Genomic DNA, 23,154 nt, shown 5'->3' on the forward strand with positions numbered 1-23,154 from the left:
TGCGGTAAGGAGTAGGGAGGAGAACAGAGAGGGAAAGGGAGAAAGAGAGACGGAGACAGCGGAGAGAGACGTGGGAGGGGAGAGAACGCAGCACAGTGTGGCACACGGAGGGAGTTCACTAGTAGGGTGTCTCCTAGTGAGACAAAGGTGTTTGCTTCTCTCCTCTCCTCCTCATTGTCTACCCACCCAGCTGTCTGGGGTCTAACACTGTACGTTTTGGTGTGATTATTAACAACGTGACCAATTACTAATATATTTTCACTGCAAATCTGTGATTCAGAGTTAACTCTAGCAAACCTATTCCTTCATCAACTTTCTTGACACCGCATTTAAAATACCTCCGAGGTATTATATATGTTTTATTGCGTTGAAATTGTTTTCACCAAGTTGAATTCTTTCTGTGCAAACTTCATTCAGCAGATCCGTTCTTTGGTCTCCATACACTAAAAATTCATTCACCAGATCCGTTCTTTGGTCTCCGTCAGTTTTGCCAATTAGATCTTTCGCCGTGGAGGCGTTTTCCTCTGTGGTACGATTTCTTCAGGCCCAGCTTTCATAGCTCAGCATTTTAAACTTAAATTTCATGAGGACTTTATCTGTCTGTTGATTCTTACTGTCCAGGGAAAATGTTAAACGTGCAGTTCCAGTCCTTCTCCATTTGCTCTTATTTTTACCAACTCTACTTTTCCACCATCACTTAGTTCTGTGACTTCTAAAATAGTTTTTCAGGTGTTCTTTGTCTCTGGTAAACTGTGCCCTATATCTTTTTGCTGTTTTCAGTTGTATCTTGTATTGATATCCCTACTTACAATGTGCATTATAAATTCAAAAAAGGTTTAATCATTTGCATTAATTTCCAGCAAATCCATGGGAAAGCCGCGAGGTCCTTCCCTAGCATATAGCCAGGTTTGTCCTCTCTCCAGGGTGTCTAACCCTTTGTGCCCTCTCACACCTTCCCGCACTGTGAGCTGACACGGTGCTCTTTCTCTAGGCATGGCGCTGGGGGTTCCTGCCGTCTTTCCTCTCTTTATCATTAGATTCACAAGCATGCTAGATGGAGGCCAGCCAGGACTAGGCTGAGAGGCAGCCATAGGGCAGTGGGCAGCGGGATCCCTGTAAGCCGTGGGTGACCTGGTGCCCTCTTCCCCCAGGACCCTCCTCCCCAGGGACCCTCCTCCCCCAGGGCCCTCTTTCCCCAGACCCTTGGGACAGAGACAGCCTGGGTCTCTTGAGATGGCATCTGAGGTTTCTGGTCATCTCAACTGCATGTTGATGACAGGAATTGTCTTCAGGACTTCATTAGGGAAGTCTGAGGGAACTGGCCCTTTGCTGGGGGACAGACGTAGAGTGGCCGCCTGGGCTACACGGCACGGGGGATCCGAACCTGTTGTAGTGGAATCCCTCAGAGTCAATAAGGCATCTGTGAGGCACTCGGGGCCCAGAGGACCTGGGGAAGGACCTGTGCTCCTTAGAGACCCATGTCAGCCCTGGAAATGAGCAGGGGGGGCCGCTCCCAGGCTGGTCACATGTCAGCCCCAGCAATGACAGCCTCCTACCTCCCAGTCCCCTGTGGCTTCAGCTGAATGCGTTATCCAGTTTCCAGCCCAGAACCCAAGCCTGGCCACCAGGCTCATCTGCTTTCTCTGGGCAGCTCCCAGCCCCTCCCTCTGTGGCTCCACTTTCTTCACCCACTTCTGAGCAAGTGTTGCTGGGAAATGTGCCTTCCTCCCTCTCCTGACCCCAGGCTGTCTACTCCACACCAGCCCTGCCACCGTGCCCTCACAGTCTCTCAACCCCACACCGGCCCTGCCACCGTGCCCTCACAGTCTCTCGACCCCACACCAGCTCTGCCACCATGCCCTCGCAGTCTCTCTACCCCACACCAACCCTGCCACCATGCCCTCGCAGTCTCTCTACCCCGCACCAACCCTGCCACCGTGCCTTCGTGTCTCTCTACCCCACACCAACCCTGCCACCATGCCCTTGCGTCTTTCTACCCCACACCAACCCTGCCACCGTGCCCTCGCGTCTCTCTACCCCACACCAGCTCTGCCACCGTGCCCTCGCAGTCTCTCTACCCCACACCAACCCTGCCACTGTGCTCTCGCGTCTCTCTACCCCACACCAACCCTGCCACCGTGCCCTCGTGTCTCTCTACCCCACACCAGCTGCCACCGTGCCCTTGCAGTCTCTCTAATCTGTCCCTGGATATGCCCAGCCATTCCCACTTCTTGCCTTTTGTTCAAGCCTCAATCTTTCCATAGAATACTATCTCCTTATCATCTCAGCGCAGCCTTGCATGTTCAGGTCTGACACATCGCTAAGGCTCCACCCAAACACCACCCACTGTGTGCAACCTCCCCAAATCCCCCCACTGTCTGCAACCCCCTAAATCCCCCCACTGTGTGCAACCTCCCCAAATCCCCCCACTGTGTGCAACCTCCCCAAATCCCCCCACTGTGTGCAACCTCCCCAAATCCCCCCACTGTGTGCAACCCCCTAAATCCCCCCACTGTGTGCAACCTCCTCAAGTCCCCTCGTGCAGGGAGTGGCTTCTTCACCCTGTGAATCTCTCCTCCCTCCTTTGCCCAGAAGCATCTTGTGATTAGTAAAGAGTGCAGTAAATATTTCTCATAAATATTTCTCATGTTAACAAGGTGCTGCGACCTGATACAAGGGAAAAATGGTTGAATTCAGAGGGATGGGCACACCCCATCCCTGTTTTTTTTTTGTTTTTTTGAGACGGAGTCTCGCTGTGTCTCCCAGACTGGAGTGCAGTGGCACGGTCTCGGCTCACTGAAACCTCCGCCTCCCGGGTTCACGCCATTCTCCTGCCTCAGCCTCCTGAGCAGCTGGGACTACAGGCGCCCACCACCACACCCGGCTAATTTTTTGTATTTTTAGTAGAGACGGGGTTTCACCGTGTTAGCCGGGATGGTCTCAATCTCCTGACCTCGTGATCTGCCTGCCTCGGCCTCCCAAAGTGCTGGGATTACAGGCGTGAGCCACCACGCCCGGCCCTGTCCCTGTTTTTAAAGCGTTTATGAAGAAGCTCGAATTCAAATGGTGAAATAGCCATATATGCAATTGCATAGAAAAGTCAGGATTATTTGACAAGGATTGTTTTCAATGCTTTTACACAATTCAGAACCTCAATGAATATAGAAAATAATTTAAAAAGACGTAAGACCACTCTAGATTGAAATGAGCATAGTGCTTGTAAAACAATAGTGAACAGTGAATGCAAAATATTTTAACTTAAATTTCTATTATGCAGCAAATTCATAAAGTAGGGAAAGTCTTTTTCCAACATTTTCAAGACATTTTCTGTTAAGACATGGTCTTTCTTCAGGTGGCTTTTACTTGGGATATTGAGAGGTAAAATGGCGGAGTGGTGACAGTTCAGGTTGAGGAAGGCGAGGGCTGCCGTAACAAAGAACCACACGTTAGGTGGCTTAAAGCAACAGACATTGATTCTCTCACAGTTCTGGAGGCCAGAAGACCCAAGTCACGGTGTTGGCAGGGCTGTGCTCCCCCGAAGGCTGACAGGATGAATGTGCCTTGCACACCCCGTCTTTGGTGCCCTGGTCACGGTGTTGGCAGGGCTGTGCTCCCCCGAAGGCTGACAGGACGAATGTGCCTTGCACACCCCGTCTTTGGTGCCCTGGTCACGATGTTGGTAGGGCTGTGCTCCCCCGAAGGCTGATACGATGAATGCTGCCTTGCACACCCCGTCTTTGGTGCCCTGGTCACGGTGTTGGCAGGGCTGTGCTCCCCCGAAGGCTGACAGGACGAATGCTGCCTTGCACACCCCGTCTTTGGTGCCCTGCTGGTGTCCGCTGGCACCACTTGGCCTACAGACTCATCATGCCAACCTCTGCCTCTGTCTTTACCCGGCCTTCTCCCCTGCGTGTCTGTGTTCAAATGCCCCTCTTCTTACAAGGGCACCAGTCCTGCTGGATTCCAGGTTCCACCCTATCCCAGTATAGACTCACCCTAACTAATTGCATCTGAAAAAACCTTACTTCCAGACAAGGTCACATTCCCACGTTCTGGGTGGATGTGACTTTGAAATGATTATCAAGTAGATCCAGTTCCATTTACAGTAAGGAGCAGAGAGTGAATGAGGCATTAATGCACTTTCACATGGCACGAACACCTGACATTCACTGAATTTTAATAGAAGCTGGCATTGGTGCTAACTCCTTACACACTTTATGTCAGTGGATTCTCACTGAAGGAAGTTGCTATTTTATCCCACTTTACAAATGAGAAAACTGAGATGCGGAGAGGTCACCAAGTCAAACTCAAGCAACACCCCAGTCCCCCGTGGTGATCAGGCTGAAGCGATGACTAAATGCCATTTGCTCCTGATGACACCGTCACAAGCACTGAAGCCACCAAGGGCTGTTGGGCCTGTGCAGAGGAGAGGCAGACTCAGGCCCTACCCATGGACGGGAGGGCTGTCTTCCATGTACACCTTGGTCGGAGTCTGCAAGGGTGGGGAGGTGACTGTCCACTGGCCTTTGGTTTGCAATGCCTTTGCTGGCGCTGCTGGAATGGCCTTTGGTTTGCGATGCCTTTGCTGGCGCTGGAATGGCTGTGCGGAGGGCGCTATGGTGCTGGGACTGCACTCCCCGGGAGGAGCTGCTGGAATAGCCGGCTGTGTGGAGTGCGCTGTGGTGCTGGGACTGTGCTCCCGGGAGGAGCTGCTGGAATGGCTGTGCAGAGTGCGCTACGGTGCTGGGACTGCGCTCCCCAGCAGGAGCTGCTGGAATGGCTGTGTGGGGTGCGCTATGGTGCTGGGACTGCGCTCCCCGGGAGGAGCTGCTGGAATAGGCTGTGCGGAGTGCGCTGTGGTGCTGGGACTGTGCACCCTGCGAGGAGCTGCTGGAATGGCTGTGCGGAGTGCGCTGTGGTGCTGGGACTGCGCTCCCCGGCAGGAGTTGCTGGAATGGCTGTGTGGGGTGCTCTATGGTGCTAGGACTGCACTCCCTGCGAGGAGCTGCTGGAATGGCTGTGCGGAGTGCGCTATGGTGCTGGGACTGCGCTCGCCGGGAGGACCTCGGAAGTTGTTTGTAGGCACTACAGTATTGTCTGCCATTGCCGCGTTGACACAGGGTCACGGGGAGCCACCTCCGGTATTGTCTGCCATTGCCACGTTGACACAGGGTCAAGCCACCTCCAGGGCCTGTGTTCCTCTTCAGGCAGGCGGGCAGGAATGCTCAGGACCCGTGATGATGGCGCCATGCGGAGGTCAGGGATGAATGACCGCCAAGGCAGGGGAAGGAGTCCAGCAGCTCAGTGTTTGGGGAATGGGGCCGGGGGCAGGTAAAAACTTCGAATCAAGGCAAACAAATAGCTGGAAAATACAGTAGCTGTTAAGTTCTGATGGAAAAGCTGTTTTGTACTTACAGTTAAATCCCGCAGTATTTTTGATGCGTTTCTGGGTAACTTGCTCTTCCCTTCTCAAAAGGTCCCAGTCTCACCAGAGCGTCCCTTCCTGCTCCGGCCCCAGCTCTCCACGCCTCCCGGAGACCGGGGGCCTCTACCCTTGTTCCCCTGGGACGGCGCTTCCCCTCGCTCTTCTCCAGGTCTGGGCTGGGGTCTTCAGGCTCAGGTGGAAGGTGGTTTCGGGCCCTTTGCCTGCACAGGGACAACGCCCTGGCCCAGGAAAAGCTTAACGTTGCCTGTCACTTGGACGCATCTCTTGGCAGTGACGGGGGTGGAAATCCTCACCGCAGCCCGTGTCTCCTGCATGATTGTGGTGAGAAAGCCACCGCTCAGCTGCATGGAGACAGGGTCCTCCTGGCTGCCAAATGCTAAGATCGTTTTCCCTATGAAGAGAACGGTGCCAAGTTTTCCAAAATGTATCAGATCATGATTGACTTGACTGAAGTGGGAAATGGAAGTGGGTTGGCGTGTTCCTGCCAAAGACAAGCGTGGCCGCCGTGCCCTCGCTCATGCCGGGCTCTCCCCTCCGCATTCACGGTGCCGGGCCCTCTCCCGGTAACTGGACACGTGTCTCCCACAGGACACGCGCTGGCACTAAACCCACACTGCCCATCTCGGAGACAGGCGGAGGAACTCCCCGGCTGAGATGCGGGAAGCACCAGGGTGCAGGGACTTCACCGCAGGGCGCCGCAGCTCAGGACTCGGAGCAGGTGGGCCTGGACCTCCCTAGGCCACACCACGCCGCATGTTTCCAGCTGCCACCGCAGTGGCTGGACAAGATCTGAGTGTAGGAGCAGCTCCGCCGAGGCTCCCGGCACATTTCTGTGTACCCCTTGGTTCTCAGTCCGTTCTGCACTTTCGTCCTGGAGGTTTTATTTACAAGTTAATGACAATGAGCCAGAATGTGAGCCTGCTTAGTGAGAGGAAGGAAAATGCCTTCCGTTTGTACAAACCGGTTCCAAAACTAAGGGCTGACTTTCAGGCGTTGGCTTCCACTTATTCTGAGGACTGGCTGGAAGCGCAGGAGAGGAAGGAGAAGCTGAAACAAAATGCTGACTTTTAAATTCTGATTTTTAAGTGGAATCGTTATAACCAGTATGGAAAAATGTTTATGTTTTACCAACTTTACCTTGTATGCAGCACCCCAAGTGAGGGCGTATTAAAAAGTCACTTGTGTAAGTGACGGTTGAACTTAGAGAAGCAGAGAGCAGCACAGTGGCCTCCAGAGGGCAATGGGGAGATGCTGGTCACAGGCACAAAGTCTCCGGCAGGAGGAGGACGCCTCAGATCTGCTGCACCACATGGGGCACACGCTTTGTCATAATGACCACATATTTCACAATTGCTAAAATAATAGGTTTTTTTGTTTGTTTTTGAGACAGAGTCTTGCTCTGTCACCCAGACTGGAGTGCGGTGGCACAATCATAGCTCACCGTAGCCTTGACCCTCCTGCCTCAGCCGCCCGCATGGCTGGGGCTACAGACACTCACCACCATGCCTGGCTAGTTTTTAAATTTTTGCAGAGATGCAGTCTCACTACGCTGCCCAGGCTGGTGTTGAGCCCTTAGGCTCAAGAGATCCTCCAGTCTGAAACTCCCAAAGTGCTGGGACCATGCCCAGCCACTAAAATAATAGATTTTAAATGTTCTCACTGCCAAAAAAAAGATGTGAGGTGATATGTTAATTAACTTGATATAATCTCTCCATAATGTAAAGGTATCGAAACCATGCTTAAAACATAAATATATGCAGTTATTATTTGTCAACTAAAAATACAAATTTTAATTTAAACAAAGTCACTTGCATACAGGAGGGGGCATTGCCAGCATGATCAGGCTCCCTTCTGAAATTCAGTGTGAAATTAGATCCTGTCCTCGGAGACGACCGGAGCCCAGGGTCATTCTGCTGAGAGCAGGTTCGTCTGCACCTGGCCCTCACACATGGAACAAAAAAGACCTGGCCTGGGAGTGAGGCTCTTTGTGAATTTAAATGCACCCAGGATACCTTTGTTAGCCACAGCAAGGGTAGTGCCAGCAAGTCCCCTGGGCCCCTAATTAGCCTGACTGACACCAGGGGCAAGGCCAGCTGTTCTGTGCATCCATGGTTGCAGGGACCTGTGTGCTCAGCCTTCTTCCTGAAGGACCTGCCTGCGAATCGCAGATCCCGCTCTGAGTAGGAACCTTTGCCACGTGGATCCTCTGTGGCCTCCTGCAAACAAGTGTTCGTCCGGGAGCCAGAAACTTCCCTCTGGTATGATGAGGAAGAAGGATGGTTCATCTTGCCAGCAGTCCTTTGTGAAAAGAGCTCCTGTCCGGACCCTTCTGTCTTGTATCAAGTGTGTGCTGTTACCGGAGCAGTGAAAATTCAGATGTTATTAATATTTGTTCTGCATTTTTGCAGGAGAGTGCCGGGATGGAAGGCCGGGATACTCACAGGCTGCCGAGAGCCCTCTGAGGGCAAACAGGCAGGACACTGATCCCACAGAACAGCTTCGTGTTCCCAAAATCACCGTACAACTGTTTTCCAAACACAGGCAAATCCAAAATCACCAGGACGACTGTTTTCCAAACACGTGCAAATCTAGCACCATGTTGTAATTACTCTCAGGCATGGATGAATAAATATTGTACCTGCATTTGTCTAGCCTTTTCTTGTAAGCATTGCCTGATTTGTTCCTTCTGGGGCTTTGCCATTAAAATGTATTTACAGATTACACATCTTTATTTTGCGAACCCCGGAAACACTACTCTTGCCATCATCCTATCTCCACCTTCTGGTGTCTCTGACGCTGTGCTCGTCTGCATTCTGCCCCGGCGGTCCCTCCGGCACTGGCATTTCCACACCCACTGCCCATCACCAGGTGTCCGCAGGGCCTGCATCGGGCTTCCCTCTTCTCCTGAGAAGAGCACTCCTGGCTTCCTGCAGGGCCGGTGGGAGGAGGAAAGTGATTCTGAGGGAGAGGCTGGAGCCTTAAGGACCAACAGGGCAAAGTGACTTGTCTCATCCTCCAGAGATTCACCATGTCAGCCTCAGACCCCAGGCTTCTGCCTCCAGCAGACGCCCTGCCGCGCACCGCTCTCACCCCTCCTCATCCCCCTCACTCACGGGGAACACAGCCCAGTGATGCCGGAGGAATCCCCCTCCTTGACTCAACTAGGCAGCCTGGGGGGCACCGTTAGCCACGCTGACCCTGTAAAGCTGCTGTCTTCATTTCATGTGTGAAGCAGCTGAATTCCAGAGTGCTGGGTCCCAGCCCAGGCAGCTCTCAGCCTCACCCAAGGAAATAGTCAGGGGTCCTTCAGCATTGAAAGCAAACGCAGGCGCATCTGACCTGGAGCTCTACCTCCACTAAGAAGAGAGTAGTAACTAATCATGGATGAAACAGGCCGTCTACGCAGCACTTAATGGTCTCACCCACGGATGCCAACAGTGGCCTGGGAGGGCTGTGGACGTTTCGCTTCAGGATGTTTTATTTCGCTCGAGTGTTCTGTAGAGAATGCATAGTTTGCTTTTTATAACTTTTGTAACCCAAAAATACCAGACTGTTGTTTTCTCTAGGTGCTAGGCCATCCTGTTCTACGTGTTCCCAGACTCTTAGTTGTGTTCATGTAAAACTCATTCATGATCTCAGAATTAAAACAATATGAAAAATATCCTGGCAAATTTCAGATTGCCCTTATCACCCCTGTAAGCAGTCCATTCTCACACTGCCGTAAAGAACCACCCGAGACTGGGTCATGTATAGAGAAAACAGCTTTAACTGGCTCCGGGCGGCACAGGCGGGGCAGGTGGCTGGTGCTGCCTTGTGCTCGGCTTCCGGGGAGGCCTCTGGAAACACAGTCACGGCGGAAGGGGCAGGGGCAGGAGGCCCTTCACAGGGCAGGAGCTGGGAGCCGGGAGGGAGAGGAGGGAGAGAGGCAGCCACACACGGAGGCCACCAGATCACAGGAGACTCACTCCCTGCACAGGACCAAGAGGGGTGGTGCTGGACTCTTTCTGAGAGCCCACCCCGTGATCCCATCGCCTCCCAGCAGGCCCCTCCTCCAACACTGGGAATGACAGTCCCACATGAGACTGGGTGGGACACAGAACCAAACCGTATCAACACCCAGGGAAGGGACACGACCCGGCTTCCGCAGAGGAGCTGCTGAGAGTTACCATCAGCGGCTGAGGAGAGACACAGGGAACCGCAGCAATGAACAACACATCAGCACCTGCTCTGGGCAGCGAAGGGGGCGGCCGCCCAACCTCTGGATCATGCACAACGCATCAGCTCCCGCTCTGGGCAGCAAAGCGGGGTGGCCACCCAACCTCTGGATCATTTCCACGAAGGGAACACAGGCCTTCTACTTCAGCCACCGCCCTGCCACGCACTGGAACACACTGACTGGGGAGCAGTCTTCCCTTGCACCTCAGAGCCTCTTGCTGACACCAAAACCAGGAACCCTGGCTTGATGCGGTGCCTGCGTGACCTCTGCCCTCTAGGATTAGCCAGAAGGAGCAGTGCCATACAGTGATGGTTAACATCAGGCCTCAACCTGGCTGGCTGGAGGGAGGCCCAGCTGGCTGGTGAGGTCTTGTCTCAGCCTCAGCTAGATGGATGGATAAGAGGATAAGCTGTTTTGGAGGAGACTGGGGTGTGAGTCAGCAGACTGAGGGGAAGACCTGCCTGAATGTAGGGTGGGCACCATCCAAGCCTGGATGAGTCACACCATTGTCTTCCCTGGCTCTGAGGCCTTGCGACTTGGGTGCTGAGTCACACGACCAGCATCCCAGAGTCTCCAGCTCTAAGACAGCCTGTCACGGGACTTCTCAACCTCCATCATCACATTTCTCCTACTGCATATCCTCTTTCCATCCATCTAGCTAGCTATCTGTTTGTCTATCATCTATCTATCTATCTATCTATCTATCTATCTATCTATCTAATCTATCTGTCATCTATCACCTATCATCTATCTATCTATCACCTATCTATCACCTATTTGTCTGTCTGTCTATCTATCTATCTATCTATCTATCTATCTATCTATCNAGAAAGTTGCCCCCTCCTGACTGAAACCTGCCACTTCCTAACAGGGACCTGTCCCCTCCTGACTGAAACCTGTGCCCTCCTGAATAAAACGGGTCCCCTCATGACAAGGCCTGCACACTCCTGACTGAAATCTGCCCCATCCCGACTGGGACCTGCCCCCTCCTGACTGAAACATGCCCCCTTCGGACAGGGACCTACCCCCTCCTGACCGGAAGCTATCCCCTCCTGCCTCAGACCTGTCCCCTCCTGACTGGGATCTACCCCCTCTGACTGAGAACTGCCCTCTCCTGACTAAAACCTACCCCCTGATGACAGGGACCTGCCCCCTCCTGACAGAAACCAGCCCCAACCTGACTGAAACCTGCCAACTCCTGACAGAGACCTGCCCCGTCCTGCCTAAAACCTGGCCCCTGCTGACTGAAAGCAGCTCCCTCCTGACAGGGACCTGCCCCCTCCTGACAGGCACCAGCCCCTCCTGTGTGAAACCTTCCCCCTCCTGACAAGAACCTGCCCCTTCCTGTCTGGAACCTTCCCCCTCCTGACAAGAACCTGCCCCCTCCTGACAAGGACGTACCCCCTCCTGACTGAAACCTGCCCACTCCTGACTGAGACCTAGTCCCTTCCTGACAGGAACCTGCCCCCTCCAGACTGGGACCTGCCCCCTCCTGACTGAAACCTGCCCCTCCTCACTGGGACCTGCCCCCTCCTCACTGGGACCTGCCCCTCACTGTGATTTGCTTTCTCCTGGTCTCTTCCTTCCTCCTGAGCACTCCTCTTCAGCTGTGGGCTCTCGCACTCTCTCTCTGAGTCAGGTCAGTCCTACCCTTGCTCTCTGTTACCGTCTCTGCATGCGTCCACTGTCAGTGTCTTTGTGATCATTCTGCCTTGCCCGCCAGGCCTCTGATGCTGGAGCTCCAGCCCAGTGACCAGGTGTTCCGGTCCTCCGCAACATCTCCCTGTGTGGTTCCATTTCACGCTGTCGTCTTAACATTCCCAACTTGACACCATCGTCCTGACCTCTCCCTGCAGTTCACTTCGTGCCTCTAACCACCCACTCCAGGCTTTTCCCTTTTCCATGCTCAAACAGGACTCCTCCATCGCCTCTTCCCCCAGGCTGGCTTCTCCCCAACTGTTTCTGGGTCTCAATCAGTGACACTGGCAAAGCCCAGCAGTCACCCCACAGTGCGAGCCAACTATTGCCAGGCCCCTCAGATCTGCTGTTGGCCGCCTGCCCAGGGACTGGCCCCGCAGAGCCCAGCTGTGCGCCCGGATGCAGGCACTCCTTCTCCCACTTGGCCGGGCACCCTCTGCTATCCTCCCAGATACCTCATCCCGGACACTTCATCCACAACCCAAGCCGAGTCTTAGGAAAGCAGACCGGCTCGCAGTGCTCCCTGCTGGGAACTTCCTCATGGCGTCCTGGTATGTCCGCAAGGACAGTCGAACTCTGCAGCCCGGTCAGCACCAGCACCCCGAGAACTGCCCCAGCCCTGTGCTCCCCACCCCCTCGGCATTGGGCTCATTCTGACCCCAGAACCCCACCCCTCTACTCTCCCCGACCAGGCTGCCCTCTGCTACCCCCTCATCTCCCGTGGCTCCTTCTGCTCAGAATTCAATACTCAGGCGAGTGCTGACCCCCTCTGCTTCCCACTCTGACCCATGCCTTGCCCTGAGGTTCCTCGTGGACTCCTCACTATCTGAGTGTGACTGTGAGCTCATCTCACTGCTTCTTATTCATCTCAGGATCTAACTCCATGGAGCCGAGCGCCTGGCACACCTGGCTCAGCACTGAGGACAGAGTCCAGCCCACGAAGGCATTTGCTGAATGAATGACCAAGCGGCGGCGACTATCGGTGTAACTGGGTCAACCTAGGGCCCTTCTGAACCACCTTCTTACAACATGTGTTCACACCCAGCTATGGATGGACACCTCCAGCCTCATTTACTTCACCGCTAACAAACATCACAGGCACGTGGATTAGGTGAGCTCGTCGGCTATTTTATGTATTTGAGGAAGGTACACATGGACAAATCAAATGGCTGAAAAGAATTTCAGCTAGGCAGAAACCTACTTTTGTGTGTATCTCAGAGCTCAAATTGACTAATTTTTGGAATGCAATATTTTTATGCCAATAGGTAGATAAGTCATACCATTTTACATAATTTTATGACTCTAATATTTCATTCTTATTAATGGTTTAAGTGGAATTTGTTTTTCTACAAGCAATGATCCCAGAAAAATAATCCAAAAGCATTTCTTTATCTATCTTTTTATAAAAAGAAAAGAAATCCAACCACAATATTAATGATGATATTTTGGGGGGATGGAATTATGGGTGGAAGATTCAATTTCAGATGTAGTTAATTCATGTTAAGGTGGCATTGTTTCAAGCAAAAAACAAATATTAATTTAAAATAATCTATTAGTTTTTAAGTTTCATCAACTTAATTTTACACTTAATTTTACATCAACTTTACATCTCACACTCTACATATAATGGGAAAATAAGGTCACTTAAGACTTTTCCTAAATAATTCTGAAAAGTCTTTTTTCAGAATTCCATTACGGTTCACATTTACGTCTGCCATGTTCACGGCACTGAGGGGGGCCACTCTTCTTGTCTGTTAACAAGTCCCATGGAGAAGGCGGATCAGTCATGACGAGAGTGGAAAAGGCAAAAACAGAGTCGCAGTGGAGGCCCAGGGGGAGGGCCAGCGCCCGTGAGGAGTGGGGTGATGGTCAGAGGGTCCTTTACCCCGTGAAGGGGGGTTTGTGCACGTTCTCAGAGTGCTGTTAACTCTAGGGGGACAGAGCTGGAGTGGGAACACACCACTGATGAGATGCAGGTTTGGGTCACATCATAAAGACTCCATGCAAAGCTAAAGGGTGTGAGTGTCACCCTGGTGGCCACAGGAGACACGGAGAAGGGTCAGGGACACATGACGGGCATCACTGGGTCTGTGGGTTGAGAAAGAGGGGCCAGAGCGACCCGGGCCTCTGTTATAAGAACCCGGACAAGGTGCCAAGGGCCTCGGGGTGAGTGGGATGGAAGCGGTGGGGGGACCAGGATGCAAACAGGCAGATGCAGGCATGGAGTCAGGACGACTCTAGGACCACTGACTGGATCTAGGTAAGGCTGCCTACAAGCACCTAGAGGTTCCCACTGAAAGACGCTTCCGGAGCATTCCTGGCCACAGCCCGGGGAGAGAGACACCACAGCTAAGGAATCAGAATCTCATCAAGCAACCACATTTGCCAAATTATAACTGTAAATTACACCTGGTCATTTCTGGACAGATGTGGACGACCCGAGAGCAAACCTCTGCCCAGTGGACGGGCTGCAGAGTAAGGCGTTGCCCAGTGGACGGGCTGCAGGACAAAGCTCTGCGCAGTGGATGGGCAGCAGGGCCTGCAGGTGCCTGAGTGGAGGGGAAGGGCTGGCGAACAGCCTGGCCATGCACCAGGAGAGTGTCCCCACCTGGGAATCACGGGTGCTCTGTCTTCTGAATAATTCTGAACAGCCTAAGCCAATGCGCCTGGGAATGCACTAGGGCCCTGCGGGCTTTCTTTGTGGATACCACGTGGGTAGATGTGGGCATGTAGCATCTTACCGTTCACACTGAGCACCATGCTCACCGAGGCCGACCCAATGGTGTTCCGGGCTACACACTCATAGCGGCCTGCGTCTGCAGGGCCAACGTCATTGATGGTCAAGAATCCCTCAGGGCTGATGTGAAATTTTCCGCTTTCTGTCACCTGAACCCCATCCTGGAGCAAAACAGAATGAAAACAGTAATAGAAATAAGACTAAGAAGCAGAAGTTGTCTGACCTAGGGTTGGGGGAGGGGAGACATTTGTTAGGATTTGCAAATGGAGAAGCTCCCAGGCTGTGCTCGGATCCATCCAGGCCTGAGAAGGGAAGGAGACATGGTCAGTTCTTCCAACGCCAAGCTGGCGAGATAAACTCTTTCCACATCTCATTCGTCAGGAGAACAGAGCTTGATAGCTTGAGGCAAGGATGATTTTCCACAATAAGGAGAAGTGGCACCAATGATGACTCCCTTAGACACCCGCCATGGTGGGGGGCCTTACAAAGTGACCTAGGAGTGTCTCAGAAAGAGAGGGCATTGGTCCAAGGGCAAAGAAGGATTCAGAGGCAGGCACAGAGGGACAGGTGACCTCCCAGCTGAGGCAGGAGCAAGAGCAGATGCCTGGAGTGTGCGTGGTGAGGAAGGAAAGGACGCAGAGATTCACAGGGAGTGCAGGGATGCGGTGGAGGACGGGACCGTCTCTGCTGAGCACTCTCCTTCTGTGGGGACCAGCACGGCCGGCCCTGTGCTCCCGGGAGGGATTTCACAGAAACACGGGTCGTGGTGTGTGAGGGCTGCCCACATCTTCCTATTGAGCTTAATAAAAACAGCAAAGAAATGAAGTAACAATGTAAACCCTTCCTTATTGATGATGAGACCATAGTTCTGTAAGAGGCTTATTCTTTGCTTTTGTTACGGAAAAGATTAAAAAAATGGAATGCTCCAAGTTTGCTTTGTTCTTATTAGGAAGGATGCCCCGAGAAACCTCAAGGCTTATGATCTGAATGTTTTTCTTTCTGCTACAGAAAGTCTGTAGAGGAAGTGGGCAGGCAGCAGCTGTCCAGCCCATCACACCCCACAGCAGAGGGGAGGCTGGGGCGTGGGCACTGCCCTGCCTACCTTGTTCCAGGTGGTGGGTGGTGTGGGCGCCAGCCCATCTACCTTGTATCTGGGTGGTGGCTGGCTCGGGCACCGGCCCACCTACCTTGTTCCAGGTGATGGCTGGCTCGGGCTCACCCTGGGAGCTGCATGGGAGCTGCACATTGGCACCCACCTCCACCGTTGTGTCGCTGGGAATGCTGGCAAACACTGGGGTGACTGGAAGGCAGATGTAGATAATCCAGGAAAATGAGTCAATTATATCAGAAAACTTCAGAAGAACAAAATCCCCTGCCCTCCATCAGGCCCACCCAGGGATGCTGGCAGCTCGCAGTCAGTTTCAGAATGGGCCCTTTTCCTGCCTCCCAGCGGCCTCTGCACAGGGCAGGTGAGCCTGAAAGGTCCCAGGGAAGATCCGCCCGCCTCCCCGTCTCCCAGGGCAAGGAGAGCAAAGTGCAACCAGTGTCTTCCCTGCTCAGAGACAAACAGCCACAGGGTCCAGGACGGGCTGGCGGCCATGTCCTCCAGCTCCCGCCCCTCACCGATGGCATATGCTGTGCCGCAGGGCCCACGGAGGACAAGCAGCTCTGGGGAGAGCCCCACTCTCGGAGAAGGAAACAGAGGGGAGCTTCCTCCTCTGAAAGAGCAGGAGCGTGGCTGACTGCGGGGATCGGGGGAGCCGCTCAGAAATCCCACCCCCGCATTCTCTACACAGGCACCCAGAGTCCCGCTAGGTCAGGGACGCAAAGGGCAAAACCAAGAAACACAGAGCCAATCCGACAGGTCAGGCGTCAACAGCCTGCTGATGACAGGCCGGGGGAAGCCCCTTCCAGAGGTCCGCAGCGTCTCAACATCCCCAAAAGGGACACAAGGAAATCCAGCCCTATCCTCCCTGCACGTCATCTCTGCCCCACTCCCCATGGTCTCCATGATAAACTCAGGGTCTGTGGCCACCTGGACTGCTCCGCTCTCGGGGCCACTCATGCTAACACTGGAGTTAGCACAGGACGCCTGCAACACGAGGGCTGGGTCAGTGGCCTTCGCTCTTGCAGAGGCCACAATCAGTGCTACGCTGACTCTATCAGGAGGGATATGAGGTTGCGGGGATCCTTCTCATTGCAGAGAACAGGCAAAGGCAACATCCAAAAAGGACAAGAGGAAGGCCGGGGTCCAAGGATGAGCGGGCAGACAGGAGAGAAACCGGATTTGGCCCTCATGACACATCATCTGGGGTCTGTGCCTTGGGGGCGGACTTGATTACACTGTGTTACTTAAATAACCACCCCAGAAAGGGCAGTTAGAAACAACTCTTTTCTAAAATAATGTTAATTAACCAAGGGAAAAAAAACCAAACAGACTTTACTTTAACAAGTCAATCTTATCCAAGTTCAAAATAACCATCACTGAAAAATAAGCAAATGTTTTCACCAGCTAACGGGACAGAGATTGAATGAGCTACTATGCAGACGTCTTGGGGGCACAAGCACAATGACGGTGCATAAAATGCAGAGAGAAGAGCCAACGCTTCATAACGAAGAGTAATACTAAGGTCAGCTGCAGAATCTGTGTAATCTGTGTTTCCTGATGACTGATCTGAGAAAATCAATTCAGTCCACATCCTCCTGGCACCTACCTCTGGGCTGCACAGTCAGGTGGGCCACGACCTTCTGGGAGCCGATGATGTTGACAGCCTGGCATTCGTACTGGCCCTGGTCGTGGAGGGCAACCCCGGAGATTCTAAGTGTTCCCGACGACAGGACCAGGTGCCGCCGGTCCACGGAGAGCTGGCTCCCTGCAAGGGCATGGGTCCATTACACTGGACACTCGGACGTATGGAGAACTCCTGCTCTCAAACTGACAGCATCACAGACGCTTGTCTCCACCTGGGTCGGGGCGCCGAATAATTTGGCCTGGCCCTGCATAAGCAAATCTTTGACTCCCCAGCAGACACTATGGTGATACCTGAATGTCCCCACACCCATAACTCAGAGAGAGGGGTTGACAGGGGCAGAGAACAGAGGGAAAAGCATTACACAGGGATCCAGGAAGATGTGGGGACTCAGGGGGCTCTAGTGGGGGCGGATGGCCAGCTGGGAGAACCAGGGCAGGGAGCCAGGAAGACGTGGGGACTAGGGGGGTCTGAGGGGGCGGATGACCAGCTGGGAGAACCAGGGAGAGGACTGAGTGCTGGAGCTGATGAAGAGTCAAGTGAGGCCCCAGCACGTTCCTTTTGGGGATAAGTCTCTTCTGTTCCGCCCATAACTGCCTGAGAAAAGGGAAGTCCAGGGCGTGTGATGCAGGCACAGGCCTCCTCCCCAAAGACTCCTGGGTGGGGCCCCTCAGAGGGATGAAGGGATGGGCTGGCCATTTGGTGCAAGCTGGAGTGGACAGGAGGTCTCAGGGTCACTGCCTGCATCCCAGGACAGGAACCAGGAGGTCTGCGTAGCTCCTTCTCCGGCAGTTTCAGCTCCTGCCCTCATCCCAACCCCCATCCAGGCTGTGCCTCTACACAGTAACGTGCCCAGTGACCTTCCCATTGAAGGAAGAGCGCTGGGACTGTAGGCAAAGAATGTGATGAAAGGTCACGACGCTGAACGGGGAGGTGACAGTGAGGGCTCTGGGAAGCAAAGTCAGAGCAAAAGCTGTTTGTCTGTTTCAATATAGTCCATGACTGTTTCCAGAAAATTCTATCCTCCATGCAAATAGATTCCTTCAAGATGCTACTTAAAAGCACGACCTAGAGACTATCTGAAACAAGGCAGGTGTGAGGGAGTCAAAGGCAGGAACCCCAAGTCTCTTCTGTAATGACAGAGCTTCTTAGAGTTTCCTGCCATGATGTCCATGAGGGACAGCCATGCATGGACAGGAAGCCACGGGGGGTGTGCAGACACCTCTGCGCTTCCCAGTGCCTTGGTCCTGTGGAATCCAGTCCCAGCTCAGCCCTGTCCAGAACACATTGGGGGTTGCCTGGGCACGGTAGAAAAGTGTGCTTCCTGTGTCTGTGGCTGCGGAGGGAGCAGGCAAAGGCCTGGGGCCTGGCTCTTACCTCCCTTGGTCCAGGCAATGACGGGCGGCGGGTTGCCCTTGGCTTCACACTGGAAATCCACGGTCTGGCCCTCGATGACAACTCTGTCCTGAGGCGTCACAGTGAACTGAGGAAGAGCTTCCGGAGAGAAAGCATTCGAAACAGGACATGTAAAAAGCAGCATGGGGTAAAAACGTCACCAAGAAAATGACCACAGTCTTGGCAGACACCTGACGGTTAGGAGCGATGTCTACAACGAAGAGTCAGAAAGAGGCAGAGGGCACAGGAGAAGATGGGAGCGAAACAGAAAGAAGATGAAGGACGGGTGAGTTCTCAGCATCACCCTGGAAAGCACACAAAGACTGTTCAACCACACCGTCAGCTGCAATGCACACAGGGCACAGATGAGGCCACACTGAAGCTTGTGGACACCAGGCCGACTTACAACGATTCCTCTCAATCCTCACCCTAAACTAATATTTGCAAATGCTTAAAAAAAGGCCATCTGGTATAGCTGTGTGCGATGATAGTGGTTATTATCACTGGATGAAAAACATGACTTACAGAACAGTATTGTCTGGTATGATTCCATTTTTATACAAGTAACAGCCACAAAAAAAGTAAATCCACCTAACACGGTTGCATTGGTGTACGTGCAAATAAAACCAGAAAGATGCTCGACAGATTGCCAGTGAGACAGGAAAGGGTTGAAGAGGGGCTGGCAGAAGGAAATGATTTCTCTATCTCTAATATCATCTCTAATAATTTATCTTTTGCACTTCTGTATTGTTTGAATGTTTTCCAACACACGTCCCACTTCACAAGAATAACTCATTTTACAGTCCATTAAGCAATGCAGAAATACATAGCAAAAGGCATAAAATGATGAATACTCCCAGGAGACTACATCCAAAACTGATCTTAAGGAAGGATTCAAAGCTGTCTGCAAGGTGTATCAACCACCTTACTGCACATGTGCATGCACGCACGCACACACACACACACACACACAAACACACACACACTCACTTATCCGACAGACACTCCTACTGGCCAGGTGCTGGAGGTACAGAGACACCACAGCCAGCACACAGAGCCCGTCCTACTGAGCCTTCTGATCCAAAAATCTACAAATTGCGATCGTCTGTAGGTAGCCCAATGTAGTGGGGGCGTGTAATGGATCAAAATAAACCGCGTGAAGTGGACAGGGCAGAGATTCTATGGAGCGTTGGTGGGTACGGCAGTGCGAGCTGGTGGAGCGGGGAGGAAGGGGCTGAGCCCTGGCTCTGGCACAGAGGATGGATACCCACCCTGGACGATGATGAACGCAGTGGCATGGACGCTGTCGATGCTGTTGGTCGCAGAGCACGCATACTCTCCGCTGTCCTCCTGGACGACGTTCTGTATGTAAAGCCCGCCAGAAGGTGTGATGTTCACTCGCGGGTCGACGGGCAAGGGTGTGCGGTCACCTCTCGTCCAGGAGATTCGCGGCGGGGGGTGGCCTGTGGCGCTGCACTCCAGCGTGACGCTCTCCCCAACCAGCACCTCTGTATTCTGTGGCTGGATTACAAAAGTGGGTCGAGCTGTCACAATTAAACAGAAATTCTCAATTAATTTCTCCCGGTTTGACATGGTTTTTGCTTGATTTTTCCTATGTCAGGCTATTAATTCTATTTACCACCAAAATAGGGCAAAACAAACACAATGTAACTGCATATTTTCTTTTTAAAGAAATGTGCAGACAATAAAAATGGTTCACAGCCTCGGGTCAAACCACATGCAGGCCACCTGAGCAAAGTGAGCAACCATGGCTGCTTAGGAAAAGCTAACGAGGAAGGGCTTTTTCTTAAAACATGTGCTGAACTCCATGGAGGATCCTGATTTCTAAATAAAATACATTATGTCAATCTTGTTAGACCTTGCTAGTAGTTCCTACTGGCACAAATTATTGTTAGTGAAGTATATTTAGAGTATACAAAAATATCAAATTTACTCATAAAAAGTACAAATTAAAAGTAAGCAAGAAATAATATTTTTCAAATTTAAATCCAGAAAAAAGCCCTACAATTACGAATGTGTTTCATGCGTGAGTTTGTGTGGAAACAGAACTCTCCCACGCTGGTAGTGAGAGCACGCCCTGGCCCAGCCCACCTGCAGAGACGTGGCCGTGCATACCAGCACCGAACATGTGCACACTCTATTGCCCAGAAATTACCCGGCTAAACAAAAGCTAGCAGAAGACAAGAGATAACTAAGATTAGAGCATAACTGAAGGAGACAGAGACACGAAAAACCCTTCAAAAAAAAAATAAATGAATCCAGGAGCTGGATTAATTTGAAAACATTAACAAAATACATATTTTGTTAATCTGTTTGACAAGCAGATTAGATAGACTGCTAGCCAGACTCATAAACAAGAGAGAAGAATCAAATAGGATAAAAAATGATAAAGGGGATATCACCCCTGACCGCAAAGAAATACAAACTACTATCAGAGATTAAACAGCTCTACACAAATAAACTAGAAAATCTAGAAGAAATGGGTAAATTCCTGGACATATACACCCTCCCAAGATGGTATTCAAATAGGAAGAGAGGAACTCAAATTATCTCTGTTTGCAGACGACGTGATTGTATATTTAGAAAACCCCAACATCTCAGCCCCAAAACTCCTTAAGCTTACAAACAACTTCAGCAAAGTCTCAGGGCACAAAATCAATGTGCAAAAATCCCAAGCACTCCTCTACACCAACAGTAGACAAGCAGAGAGCCAATTCATGAGTGAACTCCCATTCACGATTGCTACAAAGAAAATAAAATACCTAGGAATACAACTTACAAGGGACATGAAGGACCTCTTTAAGGAGAACTAGAAACCACTGCTCAAGGAAATAAGAGAGGATACAAACAAATAGAAAAACATTCCATGCTCTTGGATAGGAAGAATCAATATTGTGAAAATGGCCATACTGCCCAAAGTAATTTATAGATTCAATGCTATTCCCATCAAGCTACCATTGACTTTCTTCACAGAACTAGAAAAAACTGCTTTAAATTTCATATGGACCAAAAAGGAGCCCATATAGCCAAAACAATCCTAAACAAAAAGAACAAAGCTGGAGGCATCACACTACCTGACTTCAAACTATACTACAAAGCTACAGTAACCAAAACAACATGATAGTGGTACCAAAACAGATACATAGACCAATAGAACAGAACGGAGGCCTCAGAAATAACACCACACATCTACAACCATCTGATCTTTGATGAACCTGACAAAAACAAGCAATGGGGAAAGGATTCCCTATTTAATACATGGTGCTGGGAAAACTGGCTAGCCATATGCAGAAAACAGAAACTGGACCCCTTCCTTACACCTTATACAAAAATTAACTCAAAGATGGGTTAAAGTCTTAAACATAAAACCTAAAACCATAAAAACCCTAGAAGAAAACCTAGGCAATAACATTCAGGACATAGGCACGGGCAAAGACTTTGTGATTAAAACACCAAAAGCAATTGCAACAAAAGCCAAAAGTGACAAATGGAATCTAATTACACTAAAGAGCTTCTGCACAAGAAAAGAAACTATCGTCAGAGTGAACAGGCAACCTATAGAATGGGAGAAAATTTTTGCAATCTATCCATCTGACAAAGGTCTAATATCCAGAATCTACAAGGAACTTAAACAAATTTACAAGAAAAAAACAAATAACCCCATCTAAAAGTGGGTTAAGGATATGAACAGACACTTCTCAAAAGAAATTTATGTGGCCAAGAAACATATGAAAAAAAAGCTCATCATCACTCATCATCAGAAAAATGCAAATCAAAACCACAATGAGATACCATCTCATGCCAGTTAGAACGGCAATCATTAAAAAGTCTGGAAACAACAGATGCTAGCAAGGATGCAGAGAAATAGGAATGTTTTTACGCTGTTGCTGGGGTTGTAAATTAGTTCAACCATTGTGGAAGACAGTGTGGCGACTCCTCAAGGATCTAGAACCAGAAAAATAATTTGACCCAGCGATCCCATTATTGGGTATACACCCAAAGGATTATAGATCATTCTACTATAAAGACACATGCACATGTATGTTTACTGTAGCACTATTTACAATAGCAAAGACTTGGAACCAACCCAAATGCCCATCAGTGATAGACTGGATAAAGAAAATGTAGCACATACAGACCATAGAATACTATGCAGCCATCAAAAAGAATGAATTCATGTCCTTTGCAGGGACATGGATAAAGCTGGAAACCATCATCCTCAGCAAACTAACACAGGGACAGAAAACCAAACACTGCATGTTCTCATTCATAAGTGAGAGTTGAACAGTGAGAACACACGGACACAGGGAGGGGAACATCACACACCGGGGCCTGTCGGGGGTTTGGAGGAAAGGGGACAGAGAGCATCAGGACAAATATCTAATGCATGTGGGGCTTAAAACCTGAACGACAGGTTGACGGGTGCAGCAAACCACCATGGCACATGTATACTCACGTAACATACCTGCACATTCAGCACATATATCCCAGAACTTCAAGTAAAATTTAAAATATATATATATATATTCTGCTAGAAACTTAATCCATAGCTATTTTTACAAGCACATAAAATGTCATATGTCCAAATAAATTTTTGTTTGGGCCAGATGTGATGGCTCACGCCTGTAATCTCAGCACTTTCAGAGGCTGAGGTGGACAGATCACCTGAGGTCAGGAGTTCGAGACCAGCCTGGCCAACATGGCAAAACCCTGCCTCTACTAAAAATACAAAAATTAGCCAGTATGGTGGCGCACACCTGTAGTCCCAGCTACGCGGCAGGCTGAGGCAGGAGAATCACTTGAACCAGGGAGTCAGAGGTTGCAGTGAGCTGAGATCTCACCACTGCACTCCAGGCTGGGCAAGAGCGAGACTCTGTCTAAATAAATAAAT

The 23,154-nt window shown here is 51.1% G+C and overlaps 2 protein-coding genes across 7 annotated transcripts in view; one reads left to right on the forward strand and one right to left on the reverse strand.

Annotated features, from left to right (window-relative positions):
• The window catches only part of TPO (thyroid peroxidase), a 105,218-nt gene extending 97,051 nt beyond the window's left edge, over nucleotides 1–8,167 (forward strand). For 5 of the 6 annotated variants that reach the window (XM_025353868.1, XM_025353874.1, XM_025353869.1 and 2 more), the window contains 2 exons: nucleotides 6,035–6,164; nucleotides 7,855–8,167. In XM_025353868.1, the coding sequence (XP_025209653.1) occupies nucleotides 6,035–6,164; nucleotides 7,855–7,908 (184 nt within the window). In that variant the 3' untranslated portion in view covers nucleotides 7,909–8,167. The remainder of the gene's footprint in view (nucleotides 1–6,034; nucleotides 6,165–7,854) is intronic. The other variant, XM_025353870.1, reaches the window with a different exon arrangement.
• Nucleotides 8,168–13,773: 5,606 nt separating this feature from the next.
• PXDN (peroxidasin) overlaps nucleotides 13,774–23,154 on the reverse strand; it is an 85,279-nt gene continuing 75,898 nt past the window's right edge. Inside the window, exons 10-15 of the mRNA XM_025353507.1 lie at nucleotides 19,514–19,786; nucleotides 18,225–18,341; nucleotides 16,812–16,970; nucleotides 15,285–15,397; nucleotides 14,102–14,258; nucleotides 13,774–14,012 (exon numbers count right to left, since the gene is read on the reverse strand). Coding sequence (XP_025209292.1) covers nucleotides 13,774–14,012; nucleotides 14,102–14,258; nucleotides 15,285–15,397; nucleotides 16,812–16,970; nucleotides 18,225–18,341; nucleotides 19,514–19,786 — 1,058 coding nt within the window. The remainder of the gene's footprint in view (nucleotides 14,013–14,101; nucleotides 14,259–15,284; nucleotides 15,398–16,811; nucleotides 16,971–18,224; nucleotides 18,342–19,513; nucleotides 19,787–23,154) is intronic.

This window comes from Theropithecus gelada, chromosome 13, assembly GCF_003255815.1.
Source record: "Theropithecus gelada isolate Dixy chromosome 13, Tgel_1.0, whole genome shotgun sequence".
Classification (NCBI taxonomy): Eukaryota; Metazoa; Chordata; class Mammalia; order Primates; family Cercopithecidae; genus Theropithecus; species Theropithecus gelada.